General features: G+C 41.4%; 3 protein-coding genes across 22 annotated transcripts in view; 2 read left to right on the forward strand and 1 right to left on the reverse strand.

The window, feature by feature from the left end:
- The window catches only part of LOC116040463 (nuclear factor 1 X-type-like), a 120,062-nt gene extending 110,664 nt beyond the window's left edge, over window positions 1-9,398 (forward strand). For 11 of the 19 annotated variants that reach the window (XM_036000207.1, XM_036000211.1, XM_036000209.1 and 8 more), the window contains 3 exons: window positions 293-440; window positions 2,667-2,755; window positions 6,168-9,398. In XM_036000207.1, coding sequence (XP_035856100.1) covers window positions 293-440; window positions 2,667-2,755; window positions 6,168-6,182 — 252 coding nt within the window. In that variant the 3' untranslated portion in view covers window positions 6,183-9,398. The remainder of the gene's footprint in view (window positions 1-292; window positions 441-2,666; window positions 2,756-6,167) is intronic. The other 8 variants (XM_036000213.1, XM_036000218.1, XM_036000222.1 and 5 more) reach the window with 2 other exon arrangements.
- Window positions 9,399-10,373: 975 nt separating this feature from the next.
- On the reverse strand, window positions 10,374-14,733 carry LOC116040464 (protein shisa-5-like). Its single transcript, XM_031285845.2, has 4 exons — window positions 14,578-14,733; window positions 13,415-13,582; window positions 13,202-13,333; window positions 10,374-13,117 (listed from the first exon to the last, which is right to left on the reverse strand). Exons 1-4 carry the CDS (start codon window positions 14,578-14,580, stop codon window positions 13,055-13,057), a joined length of 366 nt encoding a protein of 121 aa, XP_031141705.1. The 5' UTR covers window positions 14,581-14,733; the 3' UTR covers window positions 10,374-13,054.
- Window positions 14,734-18,472: 3,739 nt separating this feature from the next.
- rnf11a (ring finger protein 11a) overlaps window positions 18,473-22,456 on the forward strand; it is a 4,236-nt gene continuing 252 nt past the window's right edge. Inside the window, exons 1-3 of one of the 2 annotated variants that reach the window (XM_036000227.1) lie at window positions 18,473-18,956; window positions 20,823-20,995; window positions 22,078-22,456. The exon at window positions 22,078-22,456 is cut by the window's right edge and continues 252 nt beyond it. In XM_036000227.1, the coding sequence (XP_035856120.1) occupies window positions 18,858-18,956; window positions 20,823-20,995; window positions 22,078-22,249 (444 nt within the window). In that variant the 5' untranslated portion in view covers window positions 18,473-18,857 and the 3' untranslated portion in view covers window positions 22,250-22,456. Of the gene's footprint in view, window positions 18,957-20,297; window positions 20,417-20,822; window positions 20,996-22,077 lie in introns of those variants that run through there. The other variant, XM_036000228.1, reaches the window with a different exon arrangement.

Consider the following 22,456-nt stretch of genomic DNA (forward strand, 5'->3'; position numbering starts at 1 on the left):
TTTCATTTAAAAATTGTGTGAGTTTGGTGATCTCTCTTGTCCCTGTGTGCAAGCAGTCGCGTGTGTACTTAAGAATGCTTGTGTGGATACTGTTGGCATTCTGTCTATATATAAGTGTCTTACCTTTACATGACACTGTGTGTGTGTGTGTGTGTGTGTGTGTGTGTGTGTGTGTGTGTGTGTGTGTGTGTGTGTGTGTGTGTGTGTGTGTGTGTGTGTGTGTCTGGCTCCCTGTGCACTGTATATTCTCGGGGTGTGTCATGCTCACCCTGTCTGTATGGTCCATCTGCAGCCTAATGGAGGTGGCCAGAGCAAAATGCCGGGCTCCTTCCTGCTGCCCCCGCCACCCCCGGTGGCGCGCCCTGTGCCCCTCCCCATGCCCGACTCTAAAATCATCAGCACGCCCACTGACGGCGGACTCAGCTCACCCGCATCTCCGTGTAAGTCACCCCCCCCACTCCTACTCCCCTCCACAAACCCCCATTACTGCCCCAGTCCCCCCACAGACTTCTCACAGAGGCCAGTCCGAACCAAATTTAGACTTCAGTAGGTTTGTTAGCTCTTAGCTGGCAGCTAATTTGTCCTCCATTTCAAGCAAACTACATCAGGTTTGTTAGACTAGAACAAATCATAGAAGTCCCAGTATTGATGTGCAGTGCAGCTACATTGGGCCTTTTCTCAGTAATCTTGTAATATAACTTTTGAAAAAGCACAGGTCTGGGACTTCTAAAATGGCTACTGCTGTAGTTTTTCATAGTTTAGCTGACCGTCTGCTTCCAGTGAGGTTGCAGTCTGCTCATTCAAACACTCAGCAGCCCCAGGAGCTTCACTCCTATTTCATCCATCACCTTATAGACTGTACGCCATTGTACTGTACTATACTGTACCGTACCGTACTAGCAAGATCCAATTCTGTCGAGGCAGAAGCCACGCCTTTGCCAAACCAGAGATCCTCTTTTAAGCTCTTCTGTATAGCTTGCTCTGAAGTTCAGTCTTCATTTATCTCTTTATGTCTTTGCAAACCTCCTCAGCTTGTTTCTCTTTTCTCAAAATCCTTTTATTCTCTCTTTTTCTCTCTCTCTCTGGTGTTCGATTTCCTGCAAGCACCACAAGAGGCAGTGTAGTCTCTCTCCCTTCTTTTTGATGTGTTTTGTAGTTTGTGGGGAGCAGAGCAGGGCCCTGTGCACGTCGCCTCTGTAGCCGCAAGCCTTTGATCAATGCAGACTTTGCATGTCTGTCTGTGACAGCGGCAATACAATCTACCCCCTTCTCTCATTTCTTTTTTGCCTTCTTCTTTTCTTTTCTTTTTTTTATATATATTCTCATATCCTCCTTTCTTTGTTTCTTTTTTCCTTTATTTCTCTCTTTTTTCTTTTTAAGGGAACAAAATTAGGGCAGTTGGCGTGGACTCCAAAAAAACATCATGCCCCAGTTTACCCACCCAATCCCCTCGCCACTTTCACACAAATCTCACAACAATTAAAAATTGAGAACAACAAAAAACATGAAAATCACAGTGTAACAAGAACAACCCAATCTCTCTAAACATGAATTTTAAAAATCTAATCAAACCTGTCTAATTAGTGCTATACTGGGGGAGTGGGAGAGAGGAGTGTCATTAGGGAGCGGTTAGGCTTTGGTTGGTTCCACCCGGACAGGTGCAGTGCGAGAGTCGGGCCATGGGAGAGGCACACCAAGAGGGGGCACTGGACGGAGCAACCGGGGCACCTTCTCCTCCTTTTGTTTTGATTTTTTCTCTTCTTCCTGTCCTATCAACCTTTCCTCCCCTCCCCCCCTTCCAACTGTCTCAGATTAACGTGTCACTTTATTATTTATTTATATGAACATCTATATAAATAAATATCGTACTTTCCGTCTCTTTTCTCATTTCGGTGACTGTTATCACTGTATTTTTTTTTTTGACCCCCTCTAATTTTGTTTCTGATTTTCAAGATATCGTAATTACAGTCATAAAAACACACACACATTAGATGCACTCTCACCCTCACTCATGCATCAGTTTCCAGCCCTGTCACTGTCACCCCCACACATCCCCATCCCCTCAACCTCAATCAAGTCATGCACAGCAAACGTTTTACTCAGCCGCCATGTTGGAGTCCAGTGAGCACAACTGCCCTAAATTTGATCCTGTGGCATCACCGAGGATAAATGGAGCATTGGTTACCACTGGTGATGAACACAGTTCCTCCATCGGTCATCCTAATATTAAGTCCACAGTAAATCCACAGTGGTTTCTATGATTACGGAGGCTTATTACTGAGGCCAGGGGCTGCTGAGGAGTGTCTGTGACTAACTGCACAGCCATAGTTGGGGGAATCTGTTTCTTAATGTTAGTGCTAATCATTACAGACTGTACATCCCCTTGTTAACAACAGATTAAAGGGTTAAGGGCAGGAAAATAACAATGAACCTGTCCACAAAATGATTAAATCATCCATGTGACTAATATGGCATAAGTATCCCTGACCCTCACTGTCTTTTCCTAGTAATTCATTTGACAGTGAATTGTAGTCATAGTCTTAGCAGATTGATATCATATTAAAACATATAGATAATGATGATGAGATCATCAAACTCTACTATGAGCTCGGTGTGTATGTGTGTGTGTAAAAAGCATGTACACACTTGTCTCTCTCTGTTTATAGCATACTCCACGCCAGGCTCCACAGCTCCCAACCGGTTTGTCGGCATCGGAACACGGGACAACTTTCTGAATATCCCCCAGCAGACTCAGGTACCCCGTCAACCTCCCTCATTTTATTAACATCCACCCATCCTCCTTCCTCTCCCTCCTCTGTTTTCTTCCTTTTCGCTCATCACCCGCTGCAAGAGTGACTCTTCACAGTCCTGTGCGTAGATGATACTTTACAGTGCTGCATTACTGTAGGCATCTTCGGGTTTAAAGGGACAAGCATGTCATTCAGAGTGAAGGCCGTGATACAGAGGCAGTACTCACACAATGGCTCTGCATTGGCAACCTGCTACACTCAGTGATTCAGCCCATGGTACCAGTGTTGATCAACAGTTTGAATATTTTGCCATTAGTCACTAGACATTCATTACTTTTACCTGCATCATTTTGCTAAATCAGGCTCTTATTTTGGCAAAACAATCTCAACTCAAGGTCCACTCACAAGCTTCCAGAGCTTTCAACCACATCATACAGTCTTCATCAGTGGATGGAGTTAGCTCAGTTTTGAATGGAGATAGATCTGTTGACATGAAAGCAGCATGCTGCTATGTGCCACAGCTGTTATAAAGAGAAGATGTTAAGCTTGCATGTCAACTAAGTAAAACTCCATCCTTTAATTACCACTGTTATATGGTATATAAATAAAACTAGTAAGTGGACCTTGAGTTGGGATTGTTATGTCAAATTATTTCCAAGGTCTAGAATAAACCTTGAACCATAATATGTTTTTTGTATATCCAGTTTTTAAAGAACTTATGCTAAAAATCTTTTGGGTTGTGCTTGTTTGAGTCCCATTCACTTGCCCACCTACATTGACAAAAAGTGTTGCCCATGTATCAAGGCCTTTAGTTTCAGTATTGGTTTACAGTGTCTGTACCACAGTAGTTTCCCCACAGTGAATGTAAGCAGTGCCAGTTAGTTTCAGCTCCAGCAGTGTTGATTTATCTCTGCTCGGCCCCACAGTGTGTATTAGTGCAGCGTGTGAGGCCAGTAGTGAACTACATTGTGGTTTCAGCTTTGGCTGCACTCTGCCACTGGGCTGCAGTGTCTTGGGCCTCCTCCATCACCAACACAACTTTTCTCATTAGGGGCTAACCGCACCTGCCTGCAGCCAACTCGGCTCTCCTGTCCTCCCCACACATGGAAACAATCTGCATTCCTCCTCGGCACAGCTCTCCCCCCCCTCCTCTCGTCATGCATTAGCAGCCTCACTCTCTTTCTTTCTCCCTCTCTCCTCCTGCTGCTCCCTCTAGTATTTTCAAGATCCCCACCTGCACCACTCTCCCACAGATGTAGACCTGGCACTGAGGGGACATCCAAACACCATCCAAATGTAATATGTGTGCGCTTATGCACACACACACACATACACTTAAACTCTGTGCCAAAACTCTTGCCCCTCATTTTCTCCCCTAAAAAACAACAGGGCTTTTACAACAGCTTACATCTGTTCGGAACGCTTATTATCCACTGCTATTGCTTATCAAACATCATTAAAAAAGGTCCACTTTGAACATTTCTGCCGGGTTTATGGCAAGCGAGAACCTGGGCACTGGTATCAACTACTCCCAGTTAGCTGAGCCTAGTAGGTCAATAACGACCCCAGCCAGAGTGAGTAACAGAGGTCTCTGCCTATCCTGCTGTTCTCTGGCATATGGAGAGGTTCAGACGATGGCCCTGCCAGCCCGCCTCGCCGCCTTCTAGCCAACTAGCCAAGACGGAGGGAGAGAGTCTTCCCACTGCTGTCAGGACAAGAAGCAGAGAAAAGCTGGTCTGAGGAGCTCTCTGGTGGCGAGACCTCGGCCATGCAGGAAGAGAGAGGGAGATAGGGGGATGTGTGTGAAAAAAGTAGGAGGGACTGAGAGAAACGGAGGGAAAAAAGAGAGAGGGAGTTAGTTGAAGCTCGCTGCACTCCACAGTCACGTCCTGGCTGTCTGGTTGCCCGCAGCAACCAGACATGATGTCATAGGCAGTTGAACTTGGACTTGAAGGGGGGTTGGAGAGAGGGGGTCACTTTCCGCTGCCAAGGATTACACTGGGAGAGCCAGAGTAAGAGAAGGAGAGGAAAAGAGAAGGGGGTTAAGGGAAGTCGGAGCCAGGAGGAGGAGTCAACACCAAATAATCATGGGTAGGAAGGAGGGAGGCAGAGGTGGTGGAGGATAGACGGAGGTTGAGGGGGGTTAAAACTCTCTGGGTTTGCTAGAATAGGGGACAACAGAGTTTGCAGTTAAAGGTGGGGTAATCTGCTGCTCTCCCCAGGCAGAGGCCTGAGGAATGTCAGTGGCAGCCAGAACAACCTGGCCTGTGCCAAAGCCTCCACTCTGCCCTCTTATCAAACTAAGAAACCGGATCCCTGGAGTAGCTGCCCTCAATAGCTTTACAGTGTAGCCTGAGACCACTCGGGCCCACAGAGCAGAGACACATTAGGAGGATCACCTTACATGTAAACTGGTAGCGCATGACAGAGCCGTTATAGTCCTGTGTTTGCTCATTAGAAAGCCATTCAGGCCGATACAAAAACTGCTGCCCTAATGCTATTTGTAGTTCTGAAATAACACAAGTGTTTTTAATGAGTAAAACGTCAGAGTCAGCCCTCTTAAAAACAGCAAGCGGTGAAGTTGAGGTAGTAACTTTTTCAACACTGTATGGGACAGCTGAGCTCAGCAAGAACTGTACGTGTGAGAGAAAAGGAGTAGAAGGTGGCCACCTAGTGGATAAAGGACTATTCATACAAGTGGTTCCCAAGTCTTGTAAACCCCTTGAAACAAAGCAACCTCGACTTGCGATTCCTCGTTACCTTGCATGTGCCTCCTGGTTGTGAGCAGTTCAGCCAGACAGTACAGAGGTCTAAAGAGGTAAAATTGTCCAGTAATTCACTAGAAAAATATGAAAAAATAAACCTTGTTTTGTGTAGCAGAAATGTTTTTTTCTTTTTCCTCACATATATATTGGGTTACACTTTACTTGAAGGTATCTACATAAGAGTGACATGACACTGTCATGAACGTGTCATAAACATTATAAACAAGTCATAAACGCTTATGACATAACACTTCTGTCATTAAGTGTCATTCGGTTTTTGTCATGACAGGTTAGGGTTAGGGTGTCATAGCAGTGGCATGTGTTCATGACAGTGTCATGTCACTCTTATGTAGATACCTTCAAGTAAAGTGTTACCATATATTGTGACCCTTTGTGGGAGCCAATGATTTACACCATGCTTTAAAGTTCACTGTTCATACTTCACACCTTTTCATACTGTGTTATGTCCCCTTTCTCCCTCCTTTATTTATATCAATAACTTGTATGTCTGTTGGTAGGTAATGTTCTGTATTTTTTTACCTTTTTTGCACTGCACTGCAGCTACATCTCAAGACTGAGAATCAAAACTCAATTTAAAAGTCAATCTGCTGATGTTTAAAACAAATTTCTTCTTTTCTTTTCTTCTCCACAGTCCTGGTTCCTCTGACAAGGCCTCCCTGAATCAAGAGCTTAACGTGTGTCATACAAAATTAAAATTTGATAAACAAACACATCACCGCTGATTAAGAACAGACTGCTGACACTAAAAGGTCTTTTTCTCTAGCCAACACTATTCAAAGTACTACTACAGAACTCCAAAAAGCCCCACACCACCCCAAAAGGACTCCCAATCCAACACAATTTGAACAGAAACGTTCCCCCCCCCCCCCCCCTTTATGCAGGAGGCTTCAATGAGATTGAGTGGACAGACTCAGAATGCAAGGAGAAGGAAGATGATGAACTGTCTCACACACACCACGAAACGTCAGAAAGGAAACACAATATGGCAACCTGACAAATGACCAATTATACATTTGTTGTTTCTTTTTTATGATTTTTTTTTTCTTCATTTTGTTGTCTCCACAATGAAACTCCATGCATTGGCTGGGAGATCCAAAAAAGTAGTGGTAAATGGTGAAGTCGGATGTGCAAGTTGAAAAGATTGCCACCCAAATTTGCACGCCTCCATATGTGTGTATTTCCCCACGCACCTCTCCTCCAGGTGCATGGTCCCACCTGACCCCCCCACCACCCCACCTGGAGCTCAGTGCTGCCCATGTTCCAGACCGTTAACCAGCAGCCACATGCCTGTGTGTCGCCACACTCTGCCACTTCATTCGCTCAGCCCTGAGCTTCTTTTCATTTTCCGATTGGCCAATCATGGTGACACCATCTGATGGTGTGACATATATGCACTAAAGTGGCTGGTCTTTGTTTACCTGTCAAACTATCAGGGCATCCTGCTGTGGGAGAAATGATAGCCATGAGGCAAGTGCGAGCCAGTGAACACACGACAGTCATAACACTAACTCTACATGTGCTCTTTCGTCCCCTCACCTATGCACTATTAATTTTTAATAAGGGATGAACAGTATTGCACATCGATGTTCAGATGAGCGATTAAAGAAGTGAGTCGAGGCTGGCTTCCACTGCAGGGTTGTGGCTGTGCTAACATTCAAGTCTAGGCCCTGAAGCATGCAGCACACACACCCACACACCCACACACACATACACACACACAAACATACACTTGCAGACAGACCATCTTCTCCAGAACAGTCTGTCACACAACCACTCATAATATCATCTTATTATTCATAGACATGGAATTTAATTTACAGTAATGCACAGCCATCATCAGCTTCATATTATTAACTTTGATTTTGTTTGTAGGTATTTTCTTGCGTTTTCCTTTTTTTTTTTTGTGTGTGCCAGATTTGGTTTTGGTTTTCGTCTCACTTGGATTGTTTTTAACCTTCTCTTTCATGTCATAACACTTTTTCTGTAGTTTGCAGTAATATGTTAAGTATCATGCTCAGATTTCAGCAAAACAGTAACAGTCATTTCTCAAATCTCTCACATATGAACAGCGCAGTAACAACAGCTCGTCACATGCATCCCTTGCATTGCTTCACCGTGTATCCCTTAGTCCATTCACAGGAAAACCCAGTGGACTACACACATACACACACACGCTCACATACACACACAGACACACATATAAAAGGCACACTAACACCACCAACAACCTGACATTAAATAATAAAGGGAAGCCTTTATATTTGGTTCTCCAAACTGCCTTTGTTAATGGTTTTTCATTCACGTAAGATTTGTCTTTTTAATTTGAGATCTTTTTTTTCTATGTAAATGTTCACATTGAAATTTCTATTGGTATTATTTTCATCATGACACCATCCAACAAAAGCTGACCTCACAAAATAACTGGACTGCCTAGCTGTTGGTTCTATTTTGCAGGGATAGTAAACAGGCCTGAGACACTGTTCTCAGCCTCTCTAGTAACATTAGCTCTATGTACTAAAACCATATATCAAGACTATAACAATATATGAAAGTGCCTCTGTATTCCCTTCATGCAATTAGTAATAAACTTGACTTCAGGTTCTCTTCCCACATATAAGCTAAAGCTACAGGGAATGGTAGCGTTGGTGCATGTGGAAACCATTGGCCTAGGACAGATCTTTATAGAGGACTGCAAACGTTTTTTGTAAAGACAGAGAGAGAGAGATCTTATACATATATATTTATGATATATGCTCCTTTTTAACTTTTACTACATGAGCTGGTTGGCAGTCTAGTTATTTTCTGAACTTTCACCCCCCTCCCCCCCCAAAACCCATTTCAGTAACATCACCTTACTGTTACCAGTACGAATCAAACAACACACACCATCGCCATCTGCAGCGCAGCATTATAATACCTAGATGAACAAAAATCGACAGTAGGTTTGAAGAAGAAAAAAAAAGTGTTTTTTGATGGAAAGTATTATTATTGAAAAATATGTGTCGATTGAGCCACGTGCAATGCATTGGGTAGATCATTGTGTTTGTCTGTTAGAGATTTTTAAGAAAGCTAAGAGAAAAGAGAAAAAAAAATGTATTTGTTTCAAGTCCATAAGCTCCAGGACTCTAAACTAGAGGGCCATGAAAAATCCTAGTCTTTGTAAGTCGGGGGTATTTGTTTTTATTTCTTTTGTCTCTTTTTTAATGTTTTATGTGTAATCGGTTGTTTATAAAAATGTGGGAGGGCTGAAGGAAAAAAACAATTCTACACAACTTAAGAAAAACAAATCTCTATCATCAGATGAAAACTGGTGCTTTAACACTATAAAGTACATTCAGCAACTATTATAAATGAATGGTAATGAACAAAAATAACAGCCCATTTAGGAAACAGCATTATTCCTCTCTCTATTTTTATTCTTCTTCTATTTGTATTGAGTGTGGGGGGGAGAGGTTCCTATTAAGGTTGTGACACAAAAGGCATTTTGGTTCAACCTTTAGAAAATAACAAACCTATACTGTCAAGAAACTCTTTAGATAACTTACCCGTGCACTGCCTGAAACTCACCAGCAAAAAACAAAACAACCCTACCAATTTAACACATTTTCATCTCATACATTGGTATAAACCATTACAAGTTCTTCCCTGTACTACAGGAGATGCTTAACATCCAGAAATATTTTATTCCCATGAGCATGTTGATATTTTTCTGAATCTAGAGCTGGATCAAATTCGGCAGATTGTGTTGAGACCCCCATGCAATGGAAAGAGTAAAAGGTAAGACCTTTTGTAGCCTGCACAAATAACAGAAACGGAAAAGGGGCAACAAAAAAAGTACCTTAAAATCAGAAGAAAAAAAAAACATCTATGAAACAGGCAGCAAGGTGAGCCTCTCCCCTGTTCCACCCCCTCCTCTGTAAATGACTCTTATAGTGCTTGTGCTGTAGTGTATAGTTTCCCAGCAGTTAAAGGTTGTCCCTTAAAAGTGCCTTTTGTTCACAGACTCCATTTTGTAATCCAGATCGGCCCTTTTTTCAAAACGGCTCGAGGTAGCAGGTTGCCCCTGAGTGCCGCAAGGAGGCAAAAGGTCGTCGCCCATCCGGCGCTCGGGGACAACTTTTATTTCCTCCTGCCTTTTAAATGAATCCCCTCCATTGTACCTCCCCTATATCCTCTCTTCCTTTTCAAAGCCGTGTATATATATATATATATATATATATATATATATATATACACACACACACACAAAAGGAAACTGGTGTGAATTAGTTATTTACTTTTTATTGATAATGACAAAAATCTTTTTTGAAAAGGCAAAAAAACTTGTTCTCGTTCAGCTCTTGCTTTTTTTCTTCCCCTCTGTCTCCACTGTCTGTTTTCTCTTAGACACTGGAGTAGTCTGTAACTGTGTCCGTCTCTCTCTCTCTCTCTCTCTCTCTCTCTCTCTCTCTCGCTCTCTCGCTCTCTCTCTCTCTCCCCCCTGCCCTTTCCGCTGTTGGGAGGGTGGAAAAAAAAAATTTGCCGAAAAACTTTTGTCTGAGCAGAATGCAGTTAGCTCACATGTTATTCTTGTCTGTATGCTTCACATTGTATTACCATACCCATCTTCTTCAGCTTCTCCATTCAGCAGCTAATGTAAGTGAACAAATTACGCTGACGGGCTTTTGGGGGTGTCCCTGGGTGGGTTAGGAAAGGACGACAGGGGTTTAGGTTAAAAAGGTTTACAGAGAAGATTAATGGGGTTGAGAAGGCTGGATGAACTCCTTTGGGATGTTGAAAAGGGGCTGCGTTGACTACGATAAGTTTGTTTTAGCTATTTATTTTTGACTTTGCTTTACCCCCCCCCCCCCTTTATTTTTTTTTCTTTTAATTTGGATTTCTTTTAATATTTTCTATCAGGGTATGCTGTCATTTAGGCTCTCTTCAAGGATGCCTTTGGACTGTAAATGAAAGCTACAAGCACCTTATAACCGGACTTGTCCTGCACGAGGCTGAAAGAGGGGGGTTTGCATTTTCTGGACATATCCATATCCACATCCATTCAGACCAATCTTTTAAAGTGAAGTATTATTGTTCACGGTGTCAGCAGTATTAACCATTTACAACACACCAACCAGATAGATAAAAGGCCAGCATGAACCTGAACTCTCAGATTTCTGAGGATTAAGGGAAGTCCCTCCATTTTTCTCCTCTGACCACCTCATGCTGGACTGCTCCGTGTCTTTGCTCTGTTTATTTTGTTCTTTATCTTAAGTGTGTATGGTTATTGGTGTAATAGGCAGCACCCTAGGCCCCCAGACTCCCAGCTCTTCTACGCCTCTGTCTACGCCCTCAGTGCAGCACCACTTCTTTGTGAGAACACCCCCAGAGCTCTAGGTGAAATGCATGTGTTAATTACAGTTTCTTTTCCATAAGAAGAAAAACACAGTTTGAAAAGAGCAGCACCTGATTGAATAAAAAGGATGTTCTTGACTGTACCATCTTGCTGTGCCATGTCTTTCTTTCTATAGACTGCGGACTAAATAAGGAATCAGCTCTGGAGCTGCATAACGTACAATAATCACATGATATAGTAGACATGCTATTTAGCAAATGCCGGTATACTTGTGCTCATGTAAATAGTGCAGCCTTAATATCAAAAGCACAAAACAAAGAATTTATTTTATCTGCTGCTTTAGGTCTTTTGGGGTGAGTAGACTTTTTTTTTTTTACTAATGTGATTTTGAATTTTCCACAGTATTGTAATACTACATAGCACAAGTCAAAACTCTTCGAATGAAAATCTGCTCAAGGATTGTAGGTCAACCCCTTGAGAAAGTATGAATCAGTTTACCATAATAACATACTAAGAATGGCCAACAAAATTGTCTCTCACCCCAACTATGTCTTAAACAGTAAATACAAATTGATATCTTCAATCGGAAACACAGGGTTCCACGATTCAACAGAGTAAAACTGAAGCCCTCTTGAGCACCAGTCAATCCTAAAATGTAACATGGCACTTAATCCCAAATCAAATGTACGTTGAAGGGTCTTGAATATATTGCCTTTGGTGATTGTAACGTTATGTGAAGTGTGTGTATTCTTGTTTGTTGTCTTCATTTTTTGTCTTTGTTGATGTAGCAACTGGAGCTGCTGGGATGTAAGACAAAAATATATTGCCATCATCATCATCTCTTAAAACATGTAGAATTGATAACTGCTAATTAGCAAATGTTCGCATGTTAACACACTAAACTGAAGTTCACCTGGTCAACATTAGCACCTGCTACACATCAGCATGTTATCATTGTCATTGTGAGCATGTTAGCATGCTGACCTTAGCATTTAGCTCAAAGCACCGCCCTGTCTAAGTACAGCCTCGCAGAGCAGCTAGCATGGCTGTAACATCCTGCATATGATATGATTTTATAATGATTTTAAAGCATTGACCATTGAAGTATTTTCAAGTTTTTACTTGAAGCAGAAAAGCAAAGAAACTGAGTGTTCAAAGCAGGCGTGAGTTTAATTTCTGGAAACATTTTGGAAAGTGACAAAAACAAAATTTGATCCAAATGTGCATTTCAATAAGACAATAAAATTAGATAATTTAAGAAAATCACAAGCAATTGTACATTTAAATACTCTTAGTTAAGAGAATATACTGTCAATAAAGGGGTACTCCCACAATTTAGTATTGCACATACAGTAATTCCATAAAACTGGGGAACTCAGAGAAACAGATTAAAATAGTGTGCTTAAAATTAAAGCCGCAACTGCAAAATATCCTGATTTCAGGTCCCAAGCAGGGTGCCAATTACAGGGGAGCTCGGATCGTCTTAATAAGACATGATGCTTTATGAAATTATGAGGGGACTCTTAAATATTGACAATAACCTATTTTTCTTGTATCTTCGTCAGCATGGATCATGCATAAAATTAGGCTATTATTGATGTATGATTCATGCATAAGGTGATTTATCACTAATTCACTTTATAAAGATATAGTTCGTACACTGGTCCCAAGTATAAGTCAAGCTCCAAATATGCTTGATCTTACAATTCCCTTAATTCAACCAAAACATTTCCCTCCTGGGTAAATGCCTATGTATTTTAAAATCCACATTCCCAGTTTGTAACCCAGGCTGTAAAAATGTGCAGTCTCCAGGGGCAGAGAGACAATATAAATAGCAGCAACAATATACACTCAAAGTGCTTTTACCCTTTTATGGCTATGTCACTAAAATATCTATTTTTAAGCTTAACAGTTTCTCAAAGGCACTATAAAGTAGGCCTATATGGCTAGAATTTGCATGAAAATAAGCAAAGCACTAAATTATCAATTCAGCTGCAAGTAACGAGGATGATGATGATGAGGATTGAAGGCTGAAGTAAAGTATCCAAACACCTTTGGCCTGAACATAAAGTGATGTGCTCACTCAACTGTACCTACCATGCAACAGTGTTTCCGTGCAGTTCAGAACGGCCTTTTCAAGTACTGGTAAATGTAGATCTTTGTTTTTAAGTAACTAAAGTGCTTCAGGTCATTTGGTCCTCTCCAGTCTGGTCCATCTGATTGGGTACGTCATCTTGCTGCTCTGTCTTCAGAAAGAAAATGAACAGTCATTTCTTGTGTTTTATGTGATATGGAAAGTGAAAAAGAGAATCTACTAAGAGATAATCTACCTGCGGTACAGGGTCAGTTTCCTGCACTGGATGGTGTCTCACCTCACTATCAGAGGGATTGTCTTTTTGCCCTTCCGGCGGAGGAGACTGGGGTCCATTTTGAACTGGGAGTGGTGATGAAGCTGGTGCACCCTGGATGTTTTGGAGATTTCACAGTAATATGTTTTAGGGGTTTTGCACCAACATAACTCCAGATTGTGGAGGAGATCTTACCTCTGCACTATGTATAGCCTCTGGTGAAGGACTTGTCTCTTGGACTGGAGGGCTGTCAGAAGAATATGGTATTGCTGCATACCCAGGGGATGGAGTAATACTTTCACGCTGGTGTCCGTGGGATGGATGAGAGGGCGGTGGTGGTGGTGGAGGAGGAGCAGCTGTGGACTAAATGTGTGAAGACTGACATCAGGGAAAGTCTGTATACAAGCTAGGCCCTGTTCCACTAGTATCTGGCTAATATTTCTGGAAATTTGGGGGGTAAACATAAGGAGCAGTTCACCCTATAAAATTATTTCAGAATGACATACCCGGCCCTAGATCATTTGTAGGGAGATACGATTCCCAGAAAATATGACAAATGAAAAAATTACTAAAAAAATATGTAATTTGTTGTTTTATGTAACAGTTTGTTTGGCGGCTGGTCTGGTGGTGCAGCTGCACTGGGGAAATTTGGAGTCATGACTTACTTCTCTGTTTGAGCAGCTCGTCATTTTACAATTGCGGTAAAGCCAGCCGACACTCTAATCTCCGAGGTTAAATCAGCTGATGCTTAAATTGTAGTGCACACGTTTATGGTAAATGCATGCAGCGGTTAGCGGTTTTCAAAATAAGTTGGTAACAAGTTGTATACAAAATTAATAAAGAAATCCGATTATTGGATTATATTTGTGTGTGCGTGTGTGCGTGTATGTATGTATATATAGAAGTACTTCTATATATATATATATATATATATATATATATATATATATATATAGAAGTACTTCTATACTCTTTGGTAAAAGTATCACATTTGTCCTTTATTAAGAACAAGAGGCCTTTTCGTCTAACTTTGATGTGGTATAAAAACATTTCTTCCATAGGCAGTTCATGAGCATAATATTTGTGGACAAGTACATGCACTTGGTACTTTGAACCGGTATTTGGCAATACTTATTTTGAAAACCGGACGTAGTCACAGTCGTACTCTCGTCAGCTCGATCTGTTAAATTTGGCGACTGCTTGAGCAGTAATAAAAAGATACCACCCTGCAGAAATGTGCATATTAGCTATACAATAACAGCTAACGTTAAACTAAATGTTTTATGCCACTAATTAAAGCTATGTGTTAAAGTGAGATATATCAAACATTTCGACAAAATAGGTGATCTTTCTCTTACCATTTTTCAGTCCTCAAATATCAAACCCGCACTGGGCGGAGGTGAAGCAGGACGGGACACAACGAGGTAACGTTAAGTAAAAACAAACCAGAACAACGTTAAAATAACTAATAACAGTAACTGTCGGTACACGATCCGTTCTGCACATGCGCAAAATGTTCGCGCATGCGCGGTTGTACGAGGATTTACGACACTGCACGATCTGTTCCACGCTTCCGGTCGACAGCCAAGCTAACGTTAGTTTCGCTAACAGCTAATTCGGCTAACCGCTAGCTGACAGCTAGATTCAGTCTAAAATAACGTTAACTCAACTGCCGTTAGCCTCCACAGGCAAGCTAACGTTAGTTTAGCTAACAGCTAATTCGGCTAACTGCTAGCTGAGACAGCATGTAATAACTTTAAAAGACCCTCAAAATAAAACTTGAAAATAAACGTTGACATATATAACAAACACCTAACATATATAACAGCTGTTACGTCAGTTCTACTTTACTTGTGCTCATTTAAAATACAATCACTCAATACTTGTCTTTATTGTTATTACTGTGAAGTCTTAATTTAGCTGTAGCCTGCTTTTCCCATTACGTTTGAGTTAACGTTATTTTAGACTGAATCTAGCTGTCAGCTAGCGGTTAGCCGAATTAGCTGTTAGCTAAACTAACGTTAGCTTCCCGGTGGAGGCTAGCCATAGGATAGCGTGGAACAGATCGTGCAGGTCGTATGGATACGTAAAACAGTATTATCTTGCGCATGTGCAGAACGGATCGTGTACCGACAGTAACCGTCTTTTTTTTTTTTCTTCTTCTTCTTCTTCTTCTTCTTCTTTGGGGGTTTTACGGCAGCCAGCATCCAAAAAGTTGCATTGCTGCCATCTATGGAACTAGCACCTTAGTGCACTATATCCTGTTATACAGCCCAGTGTCTCCTAAAAATTTGAAAAAACAACGTTTTCCCCTCCCGCTTGACCCTACTTCTAAAATACTTTTCAGAGATACTTCTTCCAAGCCAATTTCTTGCAATTCTCTGAGTAGATCTTGTCTTTGGCGGTCATAATTTCTACAATAAATCAAAACATGTTGCACTGTCTCAGGTTCCTGACATGAACACAAGCCACTCTGCTGTTCAGACCAATCCTCATTCTAGAAATAATAACCTCTTCCTTACGTCTAACCTCCCCTCTTTTACAAACATTAACTGAGTCAGTTACCCTACTAGATATTGATAATAGGTGCCTCCCTCTGTTTTCTTGCTCCCAGAGCTGTTGCCATTTTAAAATTGTTCCCTGCCACACAATACTTTTACCCTCCGCCTTGGATAGATTAATGTTGACATCTATGATTTCCTTTTGAGCAGCTTCCTTGGCCAATTTATCAGCCTTTTCATTTGTTGCAATACCTACATGAGGATTAGGGTGGCCCCTAAATCATGGTTGCAGCCTGTCGCCGTGGTCCTACTGCGCGCCCTGCTACGTCCTGTGACACCCTGCAGTGCCCTGCTACATCCTGCTACGTCCTGTGACACCCTGCAGTGCCCTGCTACATCCTGCTACATTCTGTGATGCCCTGCTACATCCTGCTACATCCTGTGACACCCTGCAGTGCCCTGCTACATCCTGCTACATCCTGTGACACCCTGCAGTGCCCTGCTACATCCTGCTACATCCTGTGATGCCCTGCTACATCCTGTGACACCCTGCAGTGCCCTGCTACATCCTGCTGCGTCCTGTGATGCCCTGCTACATCCTGTGACACCCTGCAGTGCCCTGCTACATCCTGCTACGTCCTGTGACACCCTGCAGTGCCCTGCTACATCCTGCTACATTCTGTGATGCCCTGCTACATCCTGTGACACCCTGCAGTGCCCTGCTACATCCTGCTACGTCCTGTGACACCCTGCAGTGCCCTGCTACATCCTGCTACATTCTGTGATGCCCTGCTACATCCTGTGACACCCTGCAGTGCCCTGCTACATCCTGCTACGTCCTGTGACACCCTGCAGTGCCCTGCTACATCCTGCTACATTCTGTGATGCCCTGTGACACCCTGCAGTGCCCTGCTACATCCTGCTGCGTCCTGTGACGCCCTGCTGTGTCCTGTGACACCCTGCAGTGCCCTGCTATGCCATGAACTACTACAGCTACTATTTCTAGTCATAGTTCCATTATCTTTATTGTGACTATTATTGCCACTGTTCATCACACCCCCAACTGGCACCGTCAGACACCGCCTAAGAGCCTGGGTCTGTCCAAGGTTTCTTCCTAAAAGGGAGTTTTTCCCCGCTACTGTCGCACTGAATGCTTGCTCTTGGGGGAATTACTGGAATTGTTGGGTCTTTGTAAATTATAGAGTGTGGTCTAGACCTACTCTATCTGTAAAGTGTCTTGAGATAACTCTTGTTATGAATTGATACTATAAATAAAATTGAATTGAATGAGCTGGGAACCATACTAATGATATTTACTCCTCTCCTTTTCACATCTCTAATTGCTGGAAGAATATCATATACAAGGTCTTGTCAACTCTTTGATGACCCTTTCCCAATACTATTGATAGCTGACACAGAGTCACTACATATCAACACTTTATGGTTCTGAATCTGCTCAGTCCATCGCACTGCCATCAGGTTTGCATATCATTTCACTGTGAACACACTTAGGAAATCTGAGGTTCTCTTACAAGCTTGGGCATTCCACCTCTGAACAACAAAAGCTGCTCCTGTAGCACCTGTTTCTTGATCCTTTGAACCATCAGTAAAAATTAATATGTGTTCCTGATATCTTTCTCTTATATGACACTGGAATGCATGCACCAAATCTGACTCAGGATTTTCTGACTTACTCCCAAGTATCTCTAAATCAGTCTTTGGGACCTCCAATTGCCATAAAGGAACTGATGGCCACAGTACTCCTGGACAAAAGTTATTGTCATGTATAGACATTTCCTGTGCCACTGTCTCCCCTGTCCATCCAAAACTTGGAAGTCTTGCCACCTCTCTCTCCCAGCTTGCCTGAATTGTTATTTTAACTGGGTGATCACACATTTGACCCATCAAGTTGACCCAATAGTTAACCTGAAGTTGCTTTCTTCTCAAACATAGTGGCATTTCTCCTGTTTGTACCTGCAAGGAACACACTGGAGAAGATTGCACAGCTCCTGTACATATTCTCAATGCCTTAGCTTGGACTATATCTAATCCAGCTAAAACTAACACCAACATTCAATTCTTGCTCTAATTAAATATACATAAATTTGCTTCAAAGAAGCTACATCTGCTCCCCATTCTGATCCAGCAAGACATCTCATTAAATTAATTACCCTTTTACATTTGTCTACTACTTTTGAAACATGATCCCTCCATATAAGTAGCCATAAACTGTATACTGTAGGCAGGTCAAGAGGAGCTAATATTTATTCTTGCACAGTTACAGATTAAATGACAAAGTATGAGGATGAAGTACAGGTTAGGAGGGGATTTCAAACATATCTGTGATCAACAATCAAAGAGATTTTACAGTGCCCACGCTGGCATATACGTTAAGTAGCCTACTATTTCTTTAATTTCTTTATTTATTTTTTTACATCCAGTAGAAATCTTTGCTGAAGAGGCCTATAGGGCTGACTTGCTTCCTGGCGTTCTCTGTTTGAAGTTATACTGGCATTTCTTGTTGGAAAGTTACAGAGCTCATTTATGTCCTGATGATCACTAACGTTAAAGAAACATCATTAAAATAAATATTTTATTAAATTGTGCTATAGTATTTTGTATAAATACTACGAAACAATAAACTACAAGTCTAATGCGCCCATGTGTGAGGTTAATGAATACTAAACTATAGTTTAAAAAAATGTTAACATTCTCCACTTTTATTCTGAATGTTGAAGGCGGAAGTGTAGTGTTTTACAAACGGTAACAGACGATATTACGGTTTGTAGTTTTTGTAAACACAAGAAGGCAACATACAAACAGAAACACACAAAACACCTCGCTGTAACGGTTAAAACCTTTGTCACCAATCGTTTTGCCAGCCACCTTATAGCTCAAGGTTGGGCGTTTATTCCGCCAAGAGAGCCACGTCGTTCCTCCCGTCGTTTTTCCGTCAAACTCTTCGTGGGATGACAACAAACTATAAGCTAACAGCTAACCTTAGCTAAGCTAACGTCAAGCAAACTCGTTCACACTGTTGTTATTATTATACATCCATGGTTTAGCGCCAGTCGAGGCTTGCAAAGTGTCTGTCACCCTCAGAGTGAAGTGGACACTCTCATGGTGGTCTCAGTTCAATGGGGAACTGCCTGTTTTCACAAGGTGCGGATGACCTGTCGCTGCTGAATGAGTCCGAGGGGGGAAGCCTGCCTGGAGAGCCTCCGCCGCCCTACCAGGTGAGCTGCTGGGGCTCAAGTTAAATACACTCCGGGGATGCATGTCATGCACCTCAGTCATTTTTGTATGCCATTAAATAAAGTCTACATATCAGTGATTATTATACCTGTCAGGTATGGTGGAATGTCACTGACGTGAAGTAGGCTAACGTTACATCCAAGTACTGTTGTACACATTTGAGGCACTTGAGTATTTTTTATTTTATGCAACTTTATATTTATACTCCATTGCATCTAAGAGAAAATTGTTATACTTTTTACTTTACATTTGTCTGACAGCTTTAGTTACTTTTTAGATTACAATTTTTCATACCCTTCCTGGCCAGTAAAAACCATGTATCTCCAAATTTGGTGATTTTATTATTTTTTTTGATAAACTAAAGGATTTTGTGGGTTAAGAAAATTATCCTAATATAAAATATATATATATAAACCAGGGGTGTCAAACATACGGCATTTGGGCCAGAACCGGCCCACCAAACGATCCAATTCGGACTACTGGATGACTTTGCAAATTGTGAAATTTAGTCATTAGTTCCAATATTACCATTTGTCCACTGGGGGTCGTGCTGTCCTAATAAGAGTAGCAGGCCCTATGCTGAAAGGAGAAAAGTGGACAGGGCTTTCCAAGAAAAAAATGACCAGTTCCTATTTCTTTACAGTGGTGGAAATGGAACCAGTGTTCTTGGTGTGTTCACAGCACCTTTCAGTACGCTAAGGAATATACTCCCAGGCTGTTTATCAACTGTATTGGACATGGATTGTTCATTAATTGTGGAAATTTACAGAATGTACCATCTTGTACCCCTTTAGACTTAAGGAAAGGGAGACATTTGGAGGTGTTGTTATTTATCGGTTATTATGCAATGGTTGTACTGGTCCTGCGCACTTGATATCAAATTGGGCTTTATGTGGCCCATGAACTAAAATTAGTTTTGACTCTCCTGAGAAACTCTCTCGGGTTAGCCGGAAAATGAATTGTCGGAGACGGAAAGCTGAAAACAGGGCTATTTTTCTGAACGTTTTAGAGATACATGGTTCTCACAGTACAGCGACGCTACAAACATATGATGATCTTATTGCTGTAGATTAACTACCCAACAGTATATAAAGGAGTTAACATTAGCACAACCTTAAACAACAGTATGTCAAGTCAAATGCAACATACACATTAATGCAGCAGTAATATTAGTCCATACATATCATATGTAGTAAAACACTGACAGGGATGATTCTGAATGCATGACTTTTACTTGTAGTTGAGTATTTTCACAGTGTGGTAGTGTATTAGTACTTTTACTTAGTACTGAGTATTTCTTCCACTACTGCTGTTAGCATACTGTTAGCACTCAGTATTAATGTACTAGTCACAGAAATGTCTAATTATGAAATTACAGAAGCCCTACGATACAATTTGTTCAGGTTGGGACTTTAATTTGTTGGAGTTCTTCATATCACAGGTACACTTATAAGAATGGGTGAAAAAATATTATAGGTAAACTTGTTATGGTAGAATAGCTGGAAGAGGCATAGTCACACTGCTCTACATCAGAAATCGGATTTAACTGTAATTACAATGCATCAAAATATTATGACAACCAAAATCCCAATCACAATATCAAGACTTCAATAACAGTGATTTTATTGCATCCATTACTACTTGTAAGATGGGCCATACGGTTGATGCAATGGCTGATGTCCCTTGATGACTTTTCAAACTAATGTGATCAGCTTGACAAATATCAGTATCAGCCTCAGAAATCTGTTAGGCTGTAATGCAAAGGGAGCATTGGCATATTTAAAATCCCCTTTTAAGAAGACTTGCTTCATAAATGATGCAGGTTGTCTGTTGTTCCTTCTTTCCAGGAGAGCACCCAGCCTTTGCCGGTGTACCATCCCACCCCAGGGGAGAGTCGTCTGGCTCATCAGCTGACCGAGGAGGAGCAGGTCCGCATTGCCCAGCGCATCGGTCTCATCCATCACCTGCCCAAGGGCATCTTTGACCCGGGCTCTGACCCCTCTGACAAGAAAGTTAAAGAGTGAGTCTAAAATGTGATTAGTCTTTTGTATTATTCTTTTTTGTTGTTATTGTTGTTTTAAATACACAAAAAAGACTGGGTTAATGTTTGTACCATTTTGTAAATAAAGTTGTACGCTGAGCTTTTGATCAGAATGGGATCTTGTCATATTGAGTGAATAAAATGCTCAAAATAATACTTTATACAACAACAAATTTTTACAGCAGTGGACTTACAATGTAGATCAGAACATAAACATGCACAGCCCCACATCACTGTTGTGGTGATTATCAACAAATGGACCTATCGGTTTATTTCAATGGGATATCAGGTGCCATCTTATTAGTAATTTGGCTTCCAGTGGCTACGACATGAGACCGTCTGGAATAAAGAAACATTGTACCCCAAAATACACATTTTTTTTGTGTATTGGGATTTTCTGACCAGAAGACAAGAGGCGGTTGATGTTCACCCGCTTTTGGGGCGCCTTTCTAGAGCTGTAACAATTCCAAATTTTGCTGTAGAATTATTTGTCACAGAAATAATTGCGATTAAAAATATAATTGTCTCTTTCAGTCAAATGAAAAAAATGTTTATTTATGTATTACTTTTTAAAAACAAATTAAAGTTTTGAATGAATTCCAGGATACATCTTCTGGTTAAATATCACTGTCATGTGACCCTGATAATTGAATAACGCAAATACACAGCCTGTGAATTAAGCCACGCCTCTTTATTATCATAAAACATTGTTTCTAACTATACCACCGCCCCTTGTCATTTGTGTTGCTATGAACGTGTATAGGGTCAAGTGCCAACAACTAACAATTTAAATAATCATAAAAATATACAGTCCGACCAATAATCACTTATATAATTACAAATTGGCATATCTAAACAAAATCAACAATTACCAGTCACACGTCTTAAGACCTTAGCTAATGTTAGCAATTAATTGCAGTTAAACAAAAAAAACGCAATTATGTAAAGTAATTGGCAATTAGACAAGGCCTACTCCTTTCTCGTTCAAAAAACTTAGAAAAAGAAAACGACAAAGTGACACAAAGAATTATAAATTTACTTTTAATTTCTCTCTCCACCAGGTGTGTGATTTGCATGATGGATTTTGAGTATGGCGATCCCATTCGGTTCTTGCCCTGCCTTCACATCTACCACATGGATTGCATTGACCCCTGGCTGATGCGCTCCTTCACCTGCCCCTCCTGCATGGAGCCAGTAGATGCAGCCCTGCTGTCCTCTTACGAAACCAACTGAGCAGCCCCATGATGGCTGCTCCTGCCTAAAAGTAACTGCATCTTTTTAGCCAAAACTTGTCCTAGCTGTTCAAACAGGTAGCCAAGGTGATGTGGCTTTATGCAGATGTTTGAAGGGTGTTTTAGGATGTAGACAGGTGTGGAAAGCTGTGCCCTATGGGAAATTGCTTAAGTCTGATATCCACCTATTTGAGCTTTGGAAACTCTT

The sequence above is a fragment of the Sander lucioperca genome, chromosome 4 (genome assembly GCF_008315115.2).
Source record: "Sander lucioperca isolate FBNREF2018 chromosome 4, SLUC_FBN_1.2, whole genome shotgun sequence".
NCBI lineage: Eukaryota > Metazoa > Chordata > Actinopteri > Perciformes > Percidae > Sander > Sander lucioperca.